This window comes from Bactrocera dorsalis, chromosome 1 (genome assembly GCF_023373825.1).
Source record: "Bactrocera dorsalis isolate Fly_Bdor chromosome 1, ASM2337382v1, whole genome shotgun sequence".
Taxonomy (NCBI): Eukaryota; Metazoa; Arthropoda; class Insecta; order Diptera; family Tephritidae; genus Bactrocera; species Bactrocera dorsalis.
Window position 1 is genome coordinate 24,950,073 of NC_064303.1, and position 19,510 is coordinate 24,969,582.

Genomic DNA, 19,510 nt, shown 5'->3' on the forward strand with positions numbered 1-19,510 from the left:
GAATATCAATTTTGTCCCCTTCAAAGTAATCCCCATGAGATATTATACACTTGTGCCAACGGTTTTTCCAATCTTCGAAGCACTTCAAAAAATCATTTTTTTTATCTTCTTCAGCTCCTCCTTCGATGCCGTCTTTATCTCGTCAAGAGAAGCGTAACGTCGTCCTTTCATGGGCCTCTTCAGTTTAGGGAACAAGAAAAAGTCACAGGGGGCCAGATCTGGGGAATACGGTGGCTGCGGCGTCATTAGTGTGTTGTTTTTGGCCAAAAAGTCGCGCACAAGCAACGATGTGTGAGCAGGGGCGTTATCGTGGTGCAAAAGCCAATTTTTGTTCTTCCACAAATCCGGGCGTTTCTGGCGGATTGCTTCGCGCAAATTGCGCATAACTTGCAGGTAATATTCCTTATTGACCGTTCTTCCCTGTGACAAGAACTCATGATGCACCACGCCCCTGCAATCGAAGAAAACTGTCAGTTACGATTCGCGATACTTTTTGAACACACCTCGTATGCATAATATGGCAGCTGGGGGTAGTATCGACCCTTTTTTAACTATTTATGCCAATACTACAAACTATTTGCATTCTACATACTAAAAAAATGTCATTATATGGGGGCTAGGTTAAGTTTTCACTGTCATCATGCTCTGTCATTTTTATTCAGATCATTGTATTACGTATATGGAACACGATTTAACACATTTTTGACACACGTACATACCATTTTTAGGAAGAATTATCCCTCAATTTCATTCTCACACATTGACAGCTATTTGCGGTAAAAAGTCAACTATAGGTACTGGAGTCCAAATATTCGATACCTATGAGATTGAACAGTTTTTTAGATTTAGACAATTTATGCCCATAAGGTGGATACGCTAAAGGCATTTTTCGAAAAAGATTTTACCCATTATATTAATTGCATCTTAATTTGTACACTGGAAAGGAGTTAAGTGGAATTAAAAACTTTGTTTTATCGGATCCTTATCGATGTGGCTTTAGACCTGACAAATCAACAACTGACCAGATATTCACCATGCGCCCAATCTTCCAAAAAATCAGTGAAAAGAGAATCGACACTCATTACCTCTACGTCGATTTCAAAACTGCCTCTGACAGCACGAAAAGGAGCTGCCTTTATGCCGCCATGTCTGAATTTGGTATCCCCGCAAAACTAATACGGCTGTGTAAACTGACGTTGAGCAACATCAAAGCTCCGTCAGAATCGGGAAGGACCTCTCCGAGCCGCTCGATACCAAACGAGGCTTCAGACAAGGGGACTCTCTTTTGTATGACTTCTTCAATCTACTTCTAGTAATAATTCGAGCTGCAGAACTAAACCAAGGTACAAACTGCTATAAGAGTATACAGCTGCTGGCGTATGCTGATGATATTGATATCATTGGCTAATCGCGTCTAGGCACCCACGTGACTGTGGACAGTCATAACTTCGAAGTGTCAGCCTCAAAATCTGACGCAGAATATCTCTTGGCAGCAGGTGCTCAATTGAGAAGTAAATTCCTCTCTCGACGAACAGTAACAAAACTCTATAAGTCACTCATCTGATGAATCGATGTTGCGAGTTTTCGAGAGAAAAGTTCTCCGAAAGATTTATGGCCCTTTGCGCGTTCGCCACTGCGAATTTCGCATTCGATGTAACGATGAGCTGTATGAGATATACGACAACATTGACATAGTTCAGCGAATTAAAAGACAGCGGATCATATCGACGCAGTGCCCGCCGGGGGAAGTAGAGGAAGAAGAAGACCTCCACTGCGTTGGAAGGACCTGGTTTTGCTTGGAATCTCCAACTGGCACCACCTTGTGAAAAGAAGAAACGACTCGCGCGAAAAAGTTATATCAAAAGTAGGCGTGTTTGCTGTCCGATTTCACTTATTTTCGAGATAAAAATGTTAGAGGAATGTTACGTACCAAATTTGGTTGAAATTGGAAAAACAGGTGCTGAGATACGCGATTTTGGTTAAAAGTGGGTGGTGCCACGTCCATCGTCCAATTTTTACAACGGCTCGTATAAAGCCCTATCATACCATCTGGGGGGTAAAATTTAATGCTACTGGCGTATTTAGTTATTGATTTTCTTGCTTTTAGTAGTTAACAGTACCGTTATATGGGGAGTGGGCCGCGTTATCATCCGATTTTATCCATTTTCACTTTGTCGATAACGGTTCTTATAAGAATTGTACTAAGCGAATTTGGCTATTGTAACTTTAGGTCTAGGAGATATATACTTAGTTTTGGCACTTTATATGTTTTCATTTAATGGCGTTTAGTGGGTGTGGCCGTGGTCCGATTATTCGCCTTATTTTTTTGCCAGGGATCATGTGTACGAAATTTCATCAAGATATTATAATTTTTACCCAAGTGACAGCTTGCACGGAGGGAAAGATAGGCAGTCACGCTGAATTATATGAATATAACATTATGTCTATCTCGCTTAGTTTAAGGTGATACCCACCAGTTAGGTGAACGAAGCTATTATATTCTGTAGCAGCATGTAGCATGAATATAAAAACTTTAATTTTCAAATTGGTATTTTTTAAAAAAATATTGTTTAGTTTATTCCTTAAAATGTTGTATTTTATACTTTTATATGTATGTTATTGCTAAAGGACATACACGTACACGTTTCTTAATAGTATTTATATATTCACAATAGTTTATTGCGACTTTTAAGTAATAAATTTTAAAATCGTAAAAAAGAAAATAAAGTTGCAAATTAAAAAATTCATAGAACTTATTTCAATTAACTTCAAAACTTATACAAATATGGTTGTTTATAACATAAATACAAATGCATAATGTGTTAATAAAGATCTTAACTAATTGCTTCAATATAACCCATTGAATGCATACCTCAATTAATAATACCAAACCAGTACAAAATTTTTGGCAATATGTTCGACCAGAATATATAATTCTAAGTTCACTTTATATCTATATCGCAACTAGACATTTTGTCATGGTCGTAAGGCATTTTGTTTTACATATTAAAATGTTAAAAAAAATTATAAAACTTAAGTGTAATTTCATTTAATTTTAGCAGCGGTAATCTCTTGAATATATATACCATATATGGCATATACATAAGTTAGTAAGTAGAGTTGTATTTTTTATTTATCACAATTTTACCATCGACGTAAAGCCTTCTCGGTTTCATGGTTGAAAATTTTGAAGAGAATAATTATTGCTCGGAGGATTGCCTGTAAATAAAAAAATATATATAATTATATTTGTTGTTACATGAATAAGAAAGTGTTAAAAGTTAATTTTAAACATAGTCCTTCCCATACTACGAATAAAATACATTTTTGTATTTTTATAGCCTGAACACGGTATATTAAGTTTGCCACGAAGTTTGTAACACCCAGAAGGAAGCATCGGAGACCCTATAAAGTATATACCTGTATATAAATGATCAGTATGTTGAGCTGAGTCGATTTAGCCATGTCCGTCTGTCTGTCCGTCTGTATATAAATGAACTAGTCCCTCAGTTTTTAAGATATCGGACCACTATAATTTATAGCTGTCATACAAACTAAACGATCGGAATCAAGAACTTGTACGGAAAACTTTCGCATAATATAATCTCTTAAAAATTATAGCATATTTTAGCATATAGCTTCCATACAAACTGAACACATAGTAACTAAAAGAAATGCACCTGTGAAAGGTATATTAGCTTGGATGCAGCAGAGGTTAACGTTTTTTTCTTGTTTTTATTTTTACTTAAATTATCTGTTCTGTTAAAAAATAACTGAAAATTAAAAAAATGGTGCGGAAAAAGTTATACTTCTTAGTGATATTCAGAAATGCATATCATTTTGTATGAAAGAAAACTAGAAAACTTAAATTCACATTTTATAAATTTATTATGCACATAAAATGAAGAATAAAGCAAAGTCTAAATGAAGGAATTTTGACTCGGAAAGTAGTTCCGTCTCTTCGTTGCGGAAGAGAATATACAGGGTAATCATCTCTCTTTTGTTCTTCGCCAATTTGGCTGCCATATTGACTTGTGAAGATCAATTTTTTGTTGGTGACATATTCATATGTGTACGCATATGTATGTTTGTATGCTTGTGCATTATTTGTTTGGCAATGTATGCAAATATATGTACATATAAGTATATATGAATGTATGAACATGCAAGTCAATGCGCGCACATGTAATAAGTATATTGATAAGTGATGAAAATATGATTTCAATTTCTGAACGCGCACATGCGTATACATACGCTCATATGAACATGTGCAGATACACAAGATAGGATAGAAGATGTATGCCTTTTAACATCGTATACTATACAAATAAATATTTTTCTTACTAATAGAAATTAAATTTATCACAGCAATATACATAATATAAATCTAAATAATATTGCTGTGATAAATTTAAAAATTAAAATAAAGAAAAATATTTATTTGTATAGTATACGATGTTAAAAGCAAAAAATTAAAAATTTATCCTGTCGGGATTCGAACCTGTGGCACTCGTAGCATCTTGACTTTCCAAGCGCTTACCACCAACACCACCATTGACACTTAGGTTACGCTGACTTAAGTATGATTTGGTTATGCATGCAAGAAACATACGATGGTTCTAATAATTTTGTTTAAGTATAGAATATACATATACATTTGTAGAACATTTGCTTTCGCAATAAATTTATCACAGCTGCACTGCCCGCGTTGAATGTCAAGCAGTTATCGGTGAATTGACGATCGTTGATTCATCAGTAATTATAGGTGCTCCCGCAGAGATTGATGAAATAGCAGACGTTGAATCTTTTTTACGCGCTCTCTGATATTTCGCAGCTGTTTTCCTTTTCTTCGTTTGACTGCCAGCTATCATTTCAAATTTCTCCTTTTCCCGCTCTGCTTTCTTTCGTGCTCGGTATTCACGATAATATTGTGGCGTTTTCCCTCCTCTTGAAACACGGGCTACACCGTCTTTTTCCGCTGTAAAATCAATTTAAAATCAAAACATTAAAATTTTTGCCAATCTAATTGATATTAGTTTCAAAAGCACAAGTTTAATGCACAAGGTGCATATATTACGGACAATTGAAATATTCAAGAGAAACTTACCACCACATAACCTGGAATCCGTTGAGTTATGCGTATTATCACTGTCATTTATTTTATCAACATCGATCGGAGGACCAGCCGCCATTAATCCATCAACACGCGTTGAATGTCCACCAGTTATCGGTGAATTGACGAATGTTGATTCATCAGTAGTTATAGATGCTCCCGCTGAGATTGATGAAACAGTAAACGTTGAATCTTTTTTACGCGCTCTCTGATATTTCCCAGCTGTTTTCCTTTTCTTCGTTTGACTGCCAGCTATCATTTCAAATTTCTCCTTTTCCCGCTCTGCTTTCTTTCGTGCTCGGTATTCACGATAATATTGTGGTGTTTTCCCTCCTCTTGAAACACGGGCTGCACTGTCTTTTCCCGCGGAATTGGAAATCGTTGATTCATCAGTAATTATAGGTGCTCCCGCAGAGATTGATGAAATAGCAGACGTTGAATCTTTTTTACGCGCTCTCTGATATTCCGCAGCTGTTTTCCTCTTCCTCGTTTGACTGCCAGCTATCATTTCAAATTTCTCCTTTTCCCGCTCTGCTTTCTTTCGTGCTCGGTATTCACGATAATATTGTGGCGTTTTCCCTCCTCTTGAAACACGGGCTACACCGTCTTTTTCCGCTGTAAAATCAATTTAAAATCAAAACATTAAAATTTTTGCCAATCTAATTGATATTAGTTTCAAAAGCACAAGTTTAATGCACAAGGTGCATATACTACGGACAATTGAAATATTCAAGAGAAACTTACCACCACATAACCTGGAATCCGCTGTGTTATGCGTATTATCACTGTCATTTATTTTATCAACATTGATCGGAGGACCAGCCAATCAACCAAAAATCACACAAAATAGTTGAAAATTCGCAGAAATTATCACTGTCACTTAATATATTATTTCATTTGAATCACTATCACTATTCACTGTGAACTCAACGGCTAACGCAGCCAATCAACTAGAACATTGTGTTGTGTTGTTGTGTCGGCCGAGCTGTGCCGAAAGAAACGAACAAACGTTCGCCGATTGTCACCGCTTCGCTTGCTGCTCGCACATCTTCGCAAACAAGGTTGCGTTACATTCATATGGATGGAGCGAGGTTGCGCAACTTTGCGTTACTTTTATATGGAAGGTTGCGCAACCAGAATCTATCGCAACCTTTTCCGGCGTCGTATAAGAAGTATAACTTCAATAAACTAGTCCCTCAGTTTTTAAGATATCGGACCACTATAATTTATAGCTGTCATACAAACTAAACGATCGGAATCAAGAACTTGTACGGAAAACTTTCGCATAATATAATCTCTTAAAAATTATAGCATATTTTAGCATATAGCTTCCATACAAACTGAACACATAGTAACTAAAAGAAATGCACCTGTGAAAGGTATATTAGCTTGGATGCATCCGAGGTTAACGTTTTTTCTTGTTTTTATTTTTACTTAAATTATCTGTTCCGTTAAAAAAAGAGAGTGTGCTTATGACCGCACGACTGAAGTAAAACTTCTTTCTCTCTATCTATATGTATATATATGAATGTGTGTGTGCAATATATACATGTATGCACATATACATATATTTATTTCCTACAAATATTTAAATTTATTTTATGTTTTCATTAGTAAATTAATACGCAAAAGTTTCTATTTAAGTTCAATCACTGTGCGTATGAGCTAATTCAAGGAAAAAGTGAGTTTTGCAGTTCTCTGATACATACCAGGAACTGCAAAACTCACTTTTTCCTTGAATCAGCTAATACGCAAAAGTTTCTATTTAAGTCCAATCACTGTGCGTGCCGAAACTCAAAGAGTCACGCCCGGAACACATAGAGCGGGGCAGGCTGCAAGCGACATCTGTCAAATATTAAAATACACACGTTCTTATGGACACAGTTATGTAGTTGTGCAGCTGTCTAAATAACTGTGTCCTTAAGAATGTGTGTATTTCAATATCAGATTCAGATGGCGCTTGCAGTCTGTCGCGTTCTATGTGTTCAGCACATCAATCTGTCGAAGCATTGACGCGACGAGACGCGAAAGAAACTAACAAACGATCGCCGATTGTTACCTCTTCCCTTGCCGCTGTAACAGCTTCACCTTCCAACGTGCGTAAATATGTATTCATATGTATGAACTTGCATAAGGAGCATGCATGCATGTGTTTATGTCTTCATATTCATATTCATGCATACATATATTTATGTCTCTTCATATTCTTGCGTATGTGAGACAGAGACATAATGTATTTTGTACACATTTTCGGTGTCAAAATGAAACAAAATATAAACAAGCAAAACGAAATTCTTCGTTGGGAGTCTCTTCATATTCTCTTCTTCGGCATATATGCCTTGTCATCATATGCCGTAAATACATATATTTCTGTCTCTTCATATTCTCGGTTAGAATATGTGAGAGAATTGTAAACAATGTTAAAATTGCGAGGCGAATTCCGACCTTACATACAATGTTAACAAATTTTATGTTCTCTTTATATACTTTTAAGTTCTCTGGTTCTTGCAAATTTGTTTACATGCACACATAATTACATATGTATGTACGTGAATATGCGCGACCGCTTGGTCTTTTAATATGTACATGTGAAAATGTTCAATATTCCTCTTATTCATGTGTACAGTCAATCCCGGTTAAGTAGTACTCCGCTTAAATGAAAGTCATCCCTCTTAACTGCCTATATCTTGCTGCATCTCACGGTTTGTTTTTTGAAATACATTCAAACTATTGTTTTAAGTATGTACGACTCGGTTAAGTATCCGCAGTCGCTTATGTACCATATTATATTTTTATTTTTGACAAACCACAAAAATCTGTATCTTTGATTGTGCCACATAACCGGGATTGACTGTATTTTACGCGGCTTGCAAAAATCTGCGTCGATATGTATGCAAGCTCATTTATATATATTCATACATATTTACGCAAGTTTGTCGGCGAAGCTGTTAGCGCGGCAAGGGAAGCGGTAACAATAGACAATCGTTCGCTTATTGTTTCGGCACAGCTAGGATTTTCTACCAACAACACAATTCTGTGTTGACAGATTGACTCGTTGACATGGAAGCAAAAAACGCGAGCTTCGCCATTGGTTGTCCGTCTCAACGGAGATTTCGCATGAAGCATTGAGTGTACATACATATGTACTGCATCTAGACAAATTTACAAACATTATCCCTATGGTCTAGCATATTTGTTTACATGCACACATAATTATATATGAGCACATGTGCGACCGCTTGGTCTTTTAACATGATATCGAAACTTTTGTGGGCACACAGATATGGCAACTCTGTTTTGTCAGTTATTCATTCTCTGTACATGCTTGGAATTTCAATTTCCACTGAATTCCGAATTCTTAGTTTTAAGTTTTTAGAAGCGTCACTCTTTGTCTAGACGCCATAAAGAATAGAAGTGCTTATTAAATAAATATTTGTAACGTTTTAATAATTGTGGTGTTTCATTCGCCACACTTTTAATAATTAAAGGAAATATATGTATGTACATATATGTACATATTTTTGTATATAGTAAATACATATTTGACCTGTCAAACCCATATAAAATGTATATTTAGGTAGTAATACTTGCAAAGATCTTATGGCATACAAATACACAGGTCAAATTCAAAATACACACTTATGTGTTTTCATAACAAATATACATATGTATGTATGTATACCGATCTATAAATTATAAGCAGAGTCGTTTGAGCATAGTAAATAAGCGAATCTGTACGCATACATTACTTTACATTGGAATTCGCATTATTTTTCTCATTTAACAGTGAAAATGCTTAATTCTGCTATATTCGTGGTGAAACACGCTTATAATTTGTCTGTGGTGAAACTGGACCATCTCGACCGAGTTAGCCAAAAATATTTTTACGATCTCCGCGCCGTGAACCTTCTCTATATTAAACGTTCTCTGTCTATATTATACGTTCTCTGCGTTCACCTTGCCTGATTACACTTAGGCGAATCACACTAAGGCGAATCACACTTAGGCGAATCACACTTAGGCGAATCACACTTTTCACCAGTTTACTCCCCAAGCCAAGCGCGCCTAAAGAAGTTTTACTTCAAAAATAACTGAAAATTAAAAAGGGGTGACAAATGAGAGCGATTCATTGAGCAAAGAGATGATTAGACTCATGCGAGGACCCGTTGCACGCAGGACATGTTTTTTTTTGAAGTTATACTTCTTATTGAAGTTATACTTCTTATACGACGCCGGAAAAGGTTGCGATAGATTCTGGTTGCGCAACCTTCCATATAAAAGTAACGCAAAGTTGCGCAACCTCGCTCCATCCATATGAATGTAACGCAACCTTGTCTGCGAAGATGTGCGAGCAGCAAGCGAAGCGGTGACAATCAGCGAACGTTTGTTCGTTTCTTTCGGCACAGCTCGGCCGACACAACAACACAACACAATGTTCTAGTTGATTGGCTGCGTTAGCCGTTGACTTCACAGTGAATAGCGATAGTGATTCAAATGAACAATATAATAGGTGCCAGTGATAGTTTCTGCGAATTTTCGACTATTTTGTGTGATTTCTAGTTAAATGGCTCAGTGATAATTTCTGCGAATTTTCAACTATTTTGTGTGATTTTTGGTTGATTGGCTGGACCTCCGATCAATGTTGTTAAATAAATGACAGTGATAATACGCATAACACAGCGGATTCCAGGTTATGTGGTGGTAAGTTTCTCTTGAATATTTCAATTGTCCGTAATAGATGCACCTTGTGCATTAAACTTGTGCTCTTGAAATTAATATCAATTGGATTGGCAAAAATTTTAATGTTTTGATTTTAAATTGATTTTACAGCAGAAAAAGACAGAGTAGTCCGTGTTTCAAAAGGAGGGAAAACAGTACAATATTATCGTGAATACTGAGCACGAAAGAAAGCAGAGCGGGAAAAGGAGAAATAGGAAATGATAGCTGGCAGCCAACCGACGAAGAGGAAAACAGCTGAGGAATATCAGAGAGCGCGAAAAAAGATTCAACGTCTGCTGTTTCATCAATCTCTGCGGGAGCATCTATAACTACTGATGAATCAACGATCGCCAATTCACCGATAACTGCTTGACATTCAACGCGGGCAGTGCAGCCCGTGTTTCAAGAGGAGGGAAAACAGTACAATAATATCGTGAATACCGAACACGAAAGAAAGCAGAGCTGGAAAAGGAGAAATTGGAAATGATAGCTGGCAGCCAACCGAGGAAGAGGAAAACAGCTGAGGAATATCAGAGAGCGCGTAAAAAGATTCAACGTCTGCTGTTTCATCAATCTCTGCGGGAGCATCTCTAACACTGATGAATCAACGATTGTCAATTCACCGATAACTCCTGGGCTTTCAACGCGTGTTGATGGATTACGCTGTGATAAATTTATTGCGAAAGCAAATGTTCTACAAATGTATATGTATATTCTATACTTAAACAAAATTATTAGAACCATCGTATGTTTCTTGCATGCATAACCAAATCATACTTAAGTCAGCGTAACCTAAGTGTCAATGGTGGTGTTGGTGGTAAGCGCTTGGAAAGTCAAGATGCTACGAGTGCCACAGGTTCGAATCCCGACGGGATAAATTTTTAATTTTTTGCTTTTAACATCGTATACTATACAAAGAAATATTTTTCTTTATTTTAATTTTTAAATTTATAACAGCAATATTATTTAGATTTATATTATGTATATTGCTGTGATAAATTTAATTTCTATTAGTAAGAAAAATATTTATTTGTATAGTATACGATGTTAAAAGGCATACATCTTCTATCCTATCTTGTGTATCTGCACATGTTCATATGAGCGTATGTATACGCATGTGCGCGTTCAGAAATTGAAATCATATTTTCATCACTTATCAATATACTTATTACATGTGCGCGCATTGACTTGCATGTTCATACATTCATATATACTTATATGTACATATATTTGCATACATTGCCAAACAAATAATGCACAAGCATACAAACATACATATGCGCACACATACTATGAATATGTCACCAACAAAAATTGATCTTCACAAGTCAATATGGCAGCCAAATTGGCGAAGAACAAAAGAGAGATGATTACCCTGTATATTCTCTTCCGCAACGAAGAGACGGAACTACTTTCCGAGTCAAAATTCCTTCATTTAGACTTTGCTTTATTCTTCATTTTATGTGCATAATAAATTTATAAAATGTGAATTTAAGTTTTCTAGTTTTCTTTCATACAAAATGATATGCATTTCTGAATATCACTAAGAAGTATAACTTCTTCCGCGCGTAGGGACTCCACGTACCTTTTTTATGTTGTGATCAATTCTGGATAAGTGGGAGTTTAACCTGCTACAATATTGAGAACGAAATTGCGCAAGGGTCGCTTTAGATTCTCGGGGCAACTCGAGCTCTTCTCTGCTATGGGTGTATTTAACCCTAAGTATGCCATTTACTGGGAGGGAGTCAGCGAAGGTGTTAATGGCTTTACTGTGAATAGCGGACATTGCATGTCTAAAGTTAATTGCGTCAGTAATCTGGTTGGACATAATCAAGGAATGACCTTTTGATGCTCTTAGGAGGTGCCTCCGTTTCTAGCAGAAACTCATTGATGCTAAAATCTTAGGGATATTGATAGTCGGAATTTTAATGCCATCGACTTAGTATTCAGTCTGTACTTCTTCGTCCAGTTCGTGAATATGTGATGCTGTGGATTCAGTGAGGGCTCCTTGCAGAGAAGAAGCGAGATAGATAGGTGAGATAGCTGCTTACTTTTGAACACATGTCATCCATTCCCTGGCATAAATATACATTCTAGTATTTAGAAGTTAAGTAATATCGGGGAGAAATCCCACCTGGTGGAGCCCCCGTTCAATTCTTCTTAAATTAAAATTTAGATCTCGACATAATACGAACGCAAAATAATTCATGGCTCAACTCTTTAAGCCTAGAGCGAACGTTCTTCTAGAAGCTTAAATTGACTGATTGGTTTTTGACGAGAGTGGTTTTCACGAACAATCTGGGCGTTTATGTCCCTAAGTGCTGTGGTGGCGCTGTGCTTGTGCACTCGGTGTGTGAAGGTCGAGAGTAATAAGGTCTTTATACCTTAAGATTTCTTTGCACTCAATAGTAGTGAGCATATTACATATTTATAAATATAAGAATTCGTCTTTGAATTCCGGCTTAATTGCTACATATTCTATTAAATTAGATAAGTTTCTTACCTGTGGCATTTACAACAATTTCAACAGGCCTGTAATTGTAGTCACCAGCGAAATTCGGATTTTTGTTATGTATTGCTAATGGCGGTGTAAACAACGGCGTTTTTGCATTTGTAACTTTCGTCGGGTTGATATGCCTCGCTTGAGGCACGAACTGTGGAATGAATTGTGATTGCAATTGCAGCTGTTGCATTGGCTGTGGCTGTAACTGTGGTATTGATACTGGAACTGGAAGTGGTGGTTGTGGCAATGTAAGCATTTCAAAACTACCGTTATTTGTGTGTTGACTTTGTAGGTTCGCAACACTCACACATCTTATCGGTTTAGGGTCGGCAACTGGCAGCGGTGACTGTGGCAATGCAAGCGTTTCGAAATTACCGTTAGTTGTGTGCTGTCTTTGTAGATTCGCAACACTCACACATCTTATAACTGTCGGATTTTTCTGAGTTTCGCACATTTGCATATCATTAGCGATGACAATATCATCGTCATTAATTAGTTCAATGTCACTATCCATATCAATATCACAGGGTTCTTGTTTAATTGCTACGCCGAGTGCATCATTGGTATTTGATTCGATTGTGAGTTTCAATGGCATCACGCTATCCATAGATATTTGAGTGTTAGTTGCAATAAGACAGCGAACCCTTAAAGCTGCTGTTGGATGACAGTTGCTAAAATGCACATCACATTCTGTGAGCTTAAGTGACTCGTCGCAGATTTCACAAAAATATTGCAATGTCAAATGATGAGTTTTCTTCAAATGTGTGGCTAATGCATTCCACGAACTATTGCTTTTATCACAACAAAAACAGCTGTTTATGGTGGAAAATGTTTTTCTTTGCTGTGCAAATACAATGGCTATTGAAATTTGAGTATTCAACGACGAACGTATTAGCGTCACAATCGGCACATCTCTAAAGCGATGCTCTTGCGACAAATGTGCACGTATTGCTTGCCGATCATGATGATAAAATGAGCATACCGAGCATATGTGTATATTCAGAACATGCATTTTTATGTGATCTATAATAGGGTCCCAGTTTTTGCACGCTACATGAAAGTCACATTTCGCACACACAAATTTATTATCATTGACCTGATGAGTTTGTCTTAAATGTGTATAAAATAATTCATTATCATACGTTTGGAAGGGACAATTTCGACAAAAACACTTCCGTTTGATCCGGTCATTAGTTCTAAAACTTGGAAAGTTCTCCAACCACGTCGCAGTCACCGGTACAATCCACTGTGTTTTTAAAGACTCGTAGTACAACTTTTCTACATATTTACAACGATTTTGTATCACTTCTTGCAGCTCCAGCAAAAGTGTGTACCTATCCTTCTCTTGACCCGATTTCAATAATATATTAAATGATTGATTGAAATAGAGTGCCACCTTTGCTGTTTGTATCGTCGTAGAGTCTGTATTTATATTTGTGTGCGCAAGGGTTATGTGATCTCTGGTTGCCTGCTCATTAGAAAATGTTTCACCGCAATGGAAACATCCATATAGATGACAACAGTGTTGTTGGAAGTGCTCTTTGAAATCGAGCAATGGCAACTCGGTCTTCTTATCATTGGTACAATGTGGACAAATACTTAAAAGACAACAATGCCGTAGACTCATATGCCTATACCACAAGTCGTAGGATGAGAAAAATCCGCCGCATGTAGGTTGTGGGCAATGATAGAGTAAATCGGGGGAAATGCCAGTATTTTTTATCAATTTGAGCAAACTCAGTTTGACGCTCTCTTCAGCTGTTCGCACTAATTGCTCTAAATTTGGCTTGGTGTCACACTCAGTCTGATTTTCTATAGCCACCTCGGTTGTGTTGCTCGCTTTCTCGGATTCTTGTTTCACCTTTACATGCCTGATATTTTCAGCTGGTATTGTTGGCAGCGACACAAATGTTATGGTTAAATTTTGCAGTAAATCCTCCTGGAAAAATAAGAGTTTTAATAAAAGAGGAAACCCAAAAAATATGTGAAGAATGTAGGTCAGGAAATTTGATAATACGCCCATCATTTATAGGAATTTAAACCGAGCGGTCGGAAGTCAATATTTTCGCCTTATTAGGTGGGGGATGTGTGAATTGATTGATGCCAAACAAGGAGACAAATATCCTTACATACAATATATATAAGTTGGGAGGAAGTACAAACCAATTTGAACTTTGAAAACGTCTTTTTTTCAACAAAAAGTTGCTCATTTGTTGGAACCCCCAATATCGGACTACTATAGAATATAGCTGCCATACGAAATTACTGTTCGAAATCCAGTTTTATATGAAAAGTAATTTTATTTGACAAGATATCTTCCTCAAAATTGGCATAAATTATTGCAACAATACAATGAAAACTATAACATATAGCTGCCATACAAACTGACTTATCAAAAAGATTGAGATCTTTTTATTTTAACCGAAGTTACCGCTTTTTTCTTGGTTGTTGTTTTGAGTATTGATGGTTATAACCACGACAAACTAAATTGCCATGGACTATTCATTAAAACATAAAGACAATGTTACCTCATTTCCTGGAAGTAAAACTCTCTCGCAAACGTAGGGTTGATGGTCGGGATGATTAGTAGCCAAATGATTCTTGACCTTATCCAAATCAAAAAAATTCATTGTACAATATATACACGCATATTTTTCCAGTGCTGTAATACTTTCATTTTTGATTAATAAAAAGTGCGCATGCATGAGATGATTTTTCATCCAATCCACGCTATGGAAACTTTGTACGCAATCTATAGGATAAAAAAAAAAGTAAAAATATACAATGTAATGTTGCATACATTTACTTTAAAATGCAGTTTACCTTTAAGCGGACATACTAGCGGTTCGACATTTTCTTCCAGCAATTCAGCAATATTTTCTGGTACACTAGTGTCTAAATTGATATCCAACGCACATTTGTATACAAACTGCAACTCTTGTTCTGAGTGTGCATGTTTAAAATGCTCTGAAACATAACTTGGTGAAATACCACGATAGCAACAAACTGAACATTGGAACTGCGATTGCTGATGATTTCTTTGTATATGTGCAATCAGCTCTTCGGGTGTTGAGCAAATCTCTGCATCTAATTGACAGTAACCGCATAGTAGACAGTCTTTGGGTGGGCATTCACTGCTCAAATGTTCCTGCAGATGTTGTAATATTTCCTCTTTACCATCCGTAGAGAATAGACAATCCGTGGCCATGCATTTGTATAAGCCGAAATAAGAAACTCCATTTGGATATTGGCGATAAGAAATCTTTCTGGAATTTTGCAATAGTTTCTTACAACTATAATTTTCTTTTTGTAACGGTAATATGTCCGAGTATTCCGTTTTTATGTACTCCAAACACGGCGCAGCACTTGAATTTACAAAATTTTCCACTGATGACAAAACTATAGGTCTTTCATCATTTTGCTGCACCGAAGTTGGATTTTTATTTAGTACAGAGGAGTATTTGTAGTATTTTGTATACGGAAGTTCAACCATTCCTAAGCCACTGCTAATCGTGGCTTTGAAGTCTTGCTGCTTACCAGACAATTGATTTGACTCTACCAGCTCTTTTTCAGTTATATCTTCCAGTATGGCCTCATTTCTCACCTGTATATCTTCAACATCATCATCCTTCATTAGTAAATCATAGTTTGTTTCTAATTCAGCGGATTTTTCGCAAGTCTCCTCATCATTTATAGCTGTCAGTATATATTTAGTAATGCAACTCGAATCATCTTGCCGTTTATCGTGGTGATCACGCAAATGTTTAAATGTATTTGCTTCATTTAATTGCACGAAATTGCATATTTTGCAACAATATAAATATATGACCAGCACGTTTGGGGGATATTGGTAGAGTGTTCGAATAGCGGCATTGCGACAGGACTTCGAATGACATTTATGCGATTGTATGTCAAATTCGTAGGGTTTTTCCAATTTGCAAACATCACATTGAAAAGCATATTCGCCGGTGTGTATAGAGAAATGCTTGTAAAAATTTATAAACTTATCTTCGATTTCATCCTGACAAAAAGCGCATTTAATTTTATACTTTTTCACATTCTGTGATGTATTTTTTGCTAATTTTTGTGCAAATGAAATGTTATTTTCCAAATATTGTACGGCCGATCTGCTGAGACGTGCCACATAAGATTCGATTTTGTGTACCCTTTTGTAGTGATTCGTTAAATCTGATGGTTTTGATTTACACAACACACAAAATTTTGTATTATTATTGGTCATATGTATATCGATGTTTTTATATTTCACATTTAGTTTGATCGGTTTCTCCTTGACCAAATGATGCACAGTTTTCATCGTCCTTTTAACGTCTTCTACTAAACGTATGTTTATAGTTTTGGACTCGCTCACCGGCGTTTTCGTGTATTTTGAAATGGTTTCCGCTGAAAGTCTTCTTAATTTTATAATTGGCTCACAAACCAATGGTTGATTTTCTCTTGCTGTCTTACTGGTAGTAGTTGTTGTAGAGCTGGTTGAAGGCGGTGTTGTTGGCGATGTCATGAACGACGATTCCGATGTTGTTGACGAAGAAGATGAAGAAGACGAAATACTTCGTATTCTTTTGTAAGCAGGTTTTGATTTATTCTCTTTTTGCCGACGCTTATTGCTCTTTTGTGTGCACTTAGAGTAAAGCTCGCATTTTGTCTGCTCTTCTACATCATTTTGAACGTTATTTGCACTTTCGGTATTTTGGTTGCTCATATTAACTGCAGCAACAGCAAAAGATGATATTTGATGACTTCCTGTAGTTGTGTTAGTGCCAGTTTTTTTATCTGATTCTTTTTTGGAATTACCCAATGCTGCTATTTTATCGGTTAGTTCTTGCAAATCGTTGTCTTTCTTAAGGACATTTAGTATTTTGTCACTATATGGTAGAATAGTATTCAAAATTATACTTCTGAAATCAGTTTGTTGCCTACCAAATGAGTCCAACTGATTATTTACACTTGACATTTCAGTGTCCATGTTTATTTCATCCATTCTTTTCAATTCCTCTGCTCTTTTGGCTTTTTCTGTTATCTTTAATTCCTCTGCTCTTTTTTCTGTCTCTATGCTCTTTAATTTCTCTACTCTTTTCGCTTCCTCTATTCTCTTCAGTTCTTCAGCTTTCTTCGCATCTTCTATTCTGTTTAATTCCTCTGCTCTTTTCGCTTCTTCTATTATTTTCAGTTCCTCAGCTTTCTTCGCTTCTTCTATTCTTTTTAATTCCTCTGCTCTTTTCGCTATCCCTATTCTCTTTAATTCCTCTGCTCTTTTGGAATTCTCTTTCTCTATTCTCTTCAGTTCCTCAGCTTTTTTCGTTTCTTCGATTCTTCTTAATTCCTCTGATCTTTTTGCTGCCTCTATTCTCTTTAATTCCTCTGCTCTTTTCTCTTTCTCTATTCTCTTCAGTTCCTCAGCTTTTTTCGTTTCCTCTATTCTTCTTAATTCCTCCGATCTTTTCGCTTCCTCTATTTTTCTTAACGCTTCAGCACTCTTTGCTTCCTCTATTCTCTTCAATTCTTCAGCTTTATTCGCTTCTTCTCTTCTCCTCAATTCCTCAGCTTTTTTAGCTCTCTCCGCTTTTTGCCGTTTATAATCACCATATGTTTTTGGCTCAGATTTCGGTAATTCCGTCGTTGTAGTTACATTTCTTACAGGCATGCCCATTGAAATCATTTGTAAAGTATTACTTTTTTCTAATAATTTAACAATTCGTGGATCTTTCAAATTTAATCTAAGCGGAGTTTGTTGTGGCAGTATAGGAGTTTGCATGCTATATATATTTGGTGGTACTACGTTAGCATTCACTACGGGATAAGGAGTCAGAGGTACACCCGTATTTGTATATTGGGGTGAAGTATTAAACTCCTCATACGGTGACTTATTTGTGCAATTTGGTGAACTATAAAAATCCTCATTTGGCGACTTATTTTTATTTTTTCCTGTTTGTGATGAAGTCAAATTTATACTTTTTAACATTTGTTGGACATCAATTCCAATTTCTTTTGTTAAATCCTCACAGATATGTTTCCACCTATCTGTATTCATATTCATGTTCTCCAAATTTAAGTCCGTCTCCTGCATTTGGTGCAATTGCGCAACTTCAATTGGTTTACGCCACACATTACTCAATTCATTTGAATAATTCGCTTTCGTTTGAACAAATGCTTCACTTTCTTCTTTTTCTTCAACTTTATCTATAAAATCTCCTCTCCGCTTAAAAAGTTGCTCCTCCTTGACACATAATTCACCTTCGTTTGGAACTGTATTCATTAATACTTCATCATCTAATACTTCTTCATCTGAATCTAAGCATATTGGTTCGTCAATTATACTAGGTTCTAAAGAGGGCTTGGAAAACACTTCCAGTTCTGTGGTTTTACTACAATGCGTAGCTGATGATGTCTCTTCATCATTGCTTTTAACACATTGATTTTGTTCAGGTTCTAAAGCGTGCTTGAAAGACACTTCCTGTTCTTTGTTCTTGCTACATTGCGTAGTTGATAATATCTCTTCATCATTGCTTTTGAAAAATTGATTTGGGTTTTCTGTTGGCGGTTGCACGTTATCTTGTGTGTTTGGTGATGTGGACACGATAATAACATCATCGTCATCTTCTTTAATATCAGATGAATTTTCAGCGTTATCTTCGTCATCGGAGCACAAATTTACACTAAAGCATTTAACGTGCGCATGTGTATTAAAAATATCCATAATATGTTTGGGCACTTTCTGTAAAGTAGAATTATAGAATAGGTGTTACATATAATTTAAAATAAAATATAATTAAATATTTGAGAGCATGGAAGATATTACAAAACCATTAAACCATTTTTTGTCTCAGTCATGGAATAATTAGTAATTCATAGTTTTATTTCTTATGTTGTGTGCCAAACAAAAGAAAAGTGAAATTTTGACGTTTTCGCGGTGAATCCGAATGCCAGAATTTTAGCCTTGGGAACTGGGTGAACCACTGCATACATAATAAGTATGTTATAAAATACATAATTATTTATTTATTTAAGTTATAATTTATTTTATTCAATGCATAAATTATACTCTAAATAATGAAAGTGCTTGACACCTTTTGAATTTGTATTATTTAGCCGAAATATTGCAAACTAAAATTAAGATGAAAGAATTAAGTAAAAATAATATTGTTGCGAATTTACTG

At 36.1% G+C, this 19,510-nt stretch overlaps 1 protein-coding gene across 15 annotated transcripts in view; it reads right to left on the reverse strand.

Moving 5' to 3' along the window:
- Positions 1-2,519: 2,519 nt before the first annotated feature.
- LOC105233358 (uncharacterized) overlaps positions 2,520-19,510 on the reverse strand; it is a 52,036-nt gene continuing 35,045 nt past the window's right edge. For 10 of the 15 annotated variants that reach the window (XM_049446731.1, XM_049446708.1, XM_049446748.1 and 7 more), the window contains 6 exons: positions 15,159-19,068; positions 14,864-15,087; positions 12,336-14,274; positions 5,108-5,728; positions 4,656-4,978; positions 2,521-3,219 (listed from right to left, as the gene is read on the reverse strand). In XM_049446731.1, coding sequence (XP_049302688.1) covers positions 4,716-4,978; positions 5,108-5,728; positions 12,336-14,274; positions 14,864-15,087; positions 15,159-19,068 — 6,957 coding nt within the window. In that variant the 3' untranslated portion in view covers positions 2,521-3,219; positions 4,656-4,715. Of the gene's footprint in view, positions 3,220-4,655; positions 4,979-5,107; positions 5,729-12,335; positions 14,275-14,863; positions 15,088-15,158; positions 19,069-19,510 lie in introns of all 15 variants that reach the window. The other 5 variants (XM_049446735.1, XM_049446763.1, XM_049446757.1 and 2 more) reach the window with 5 other exon arrangements.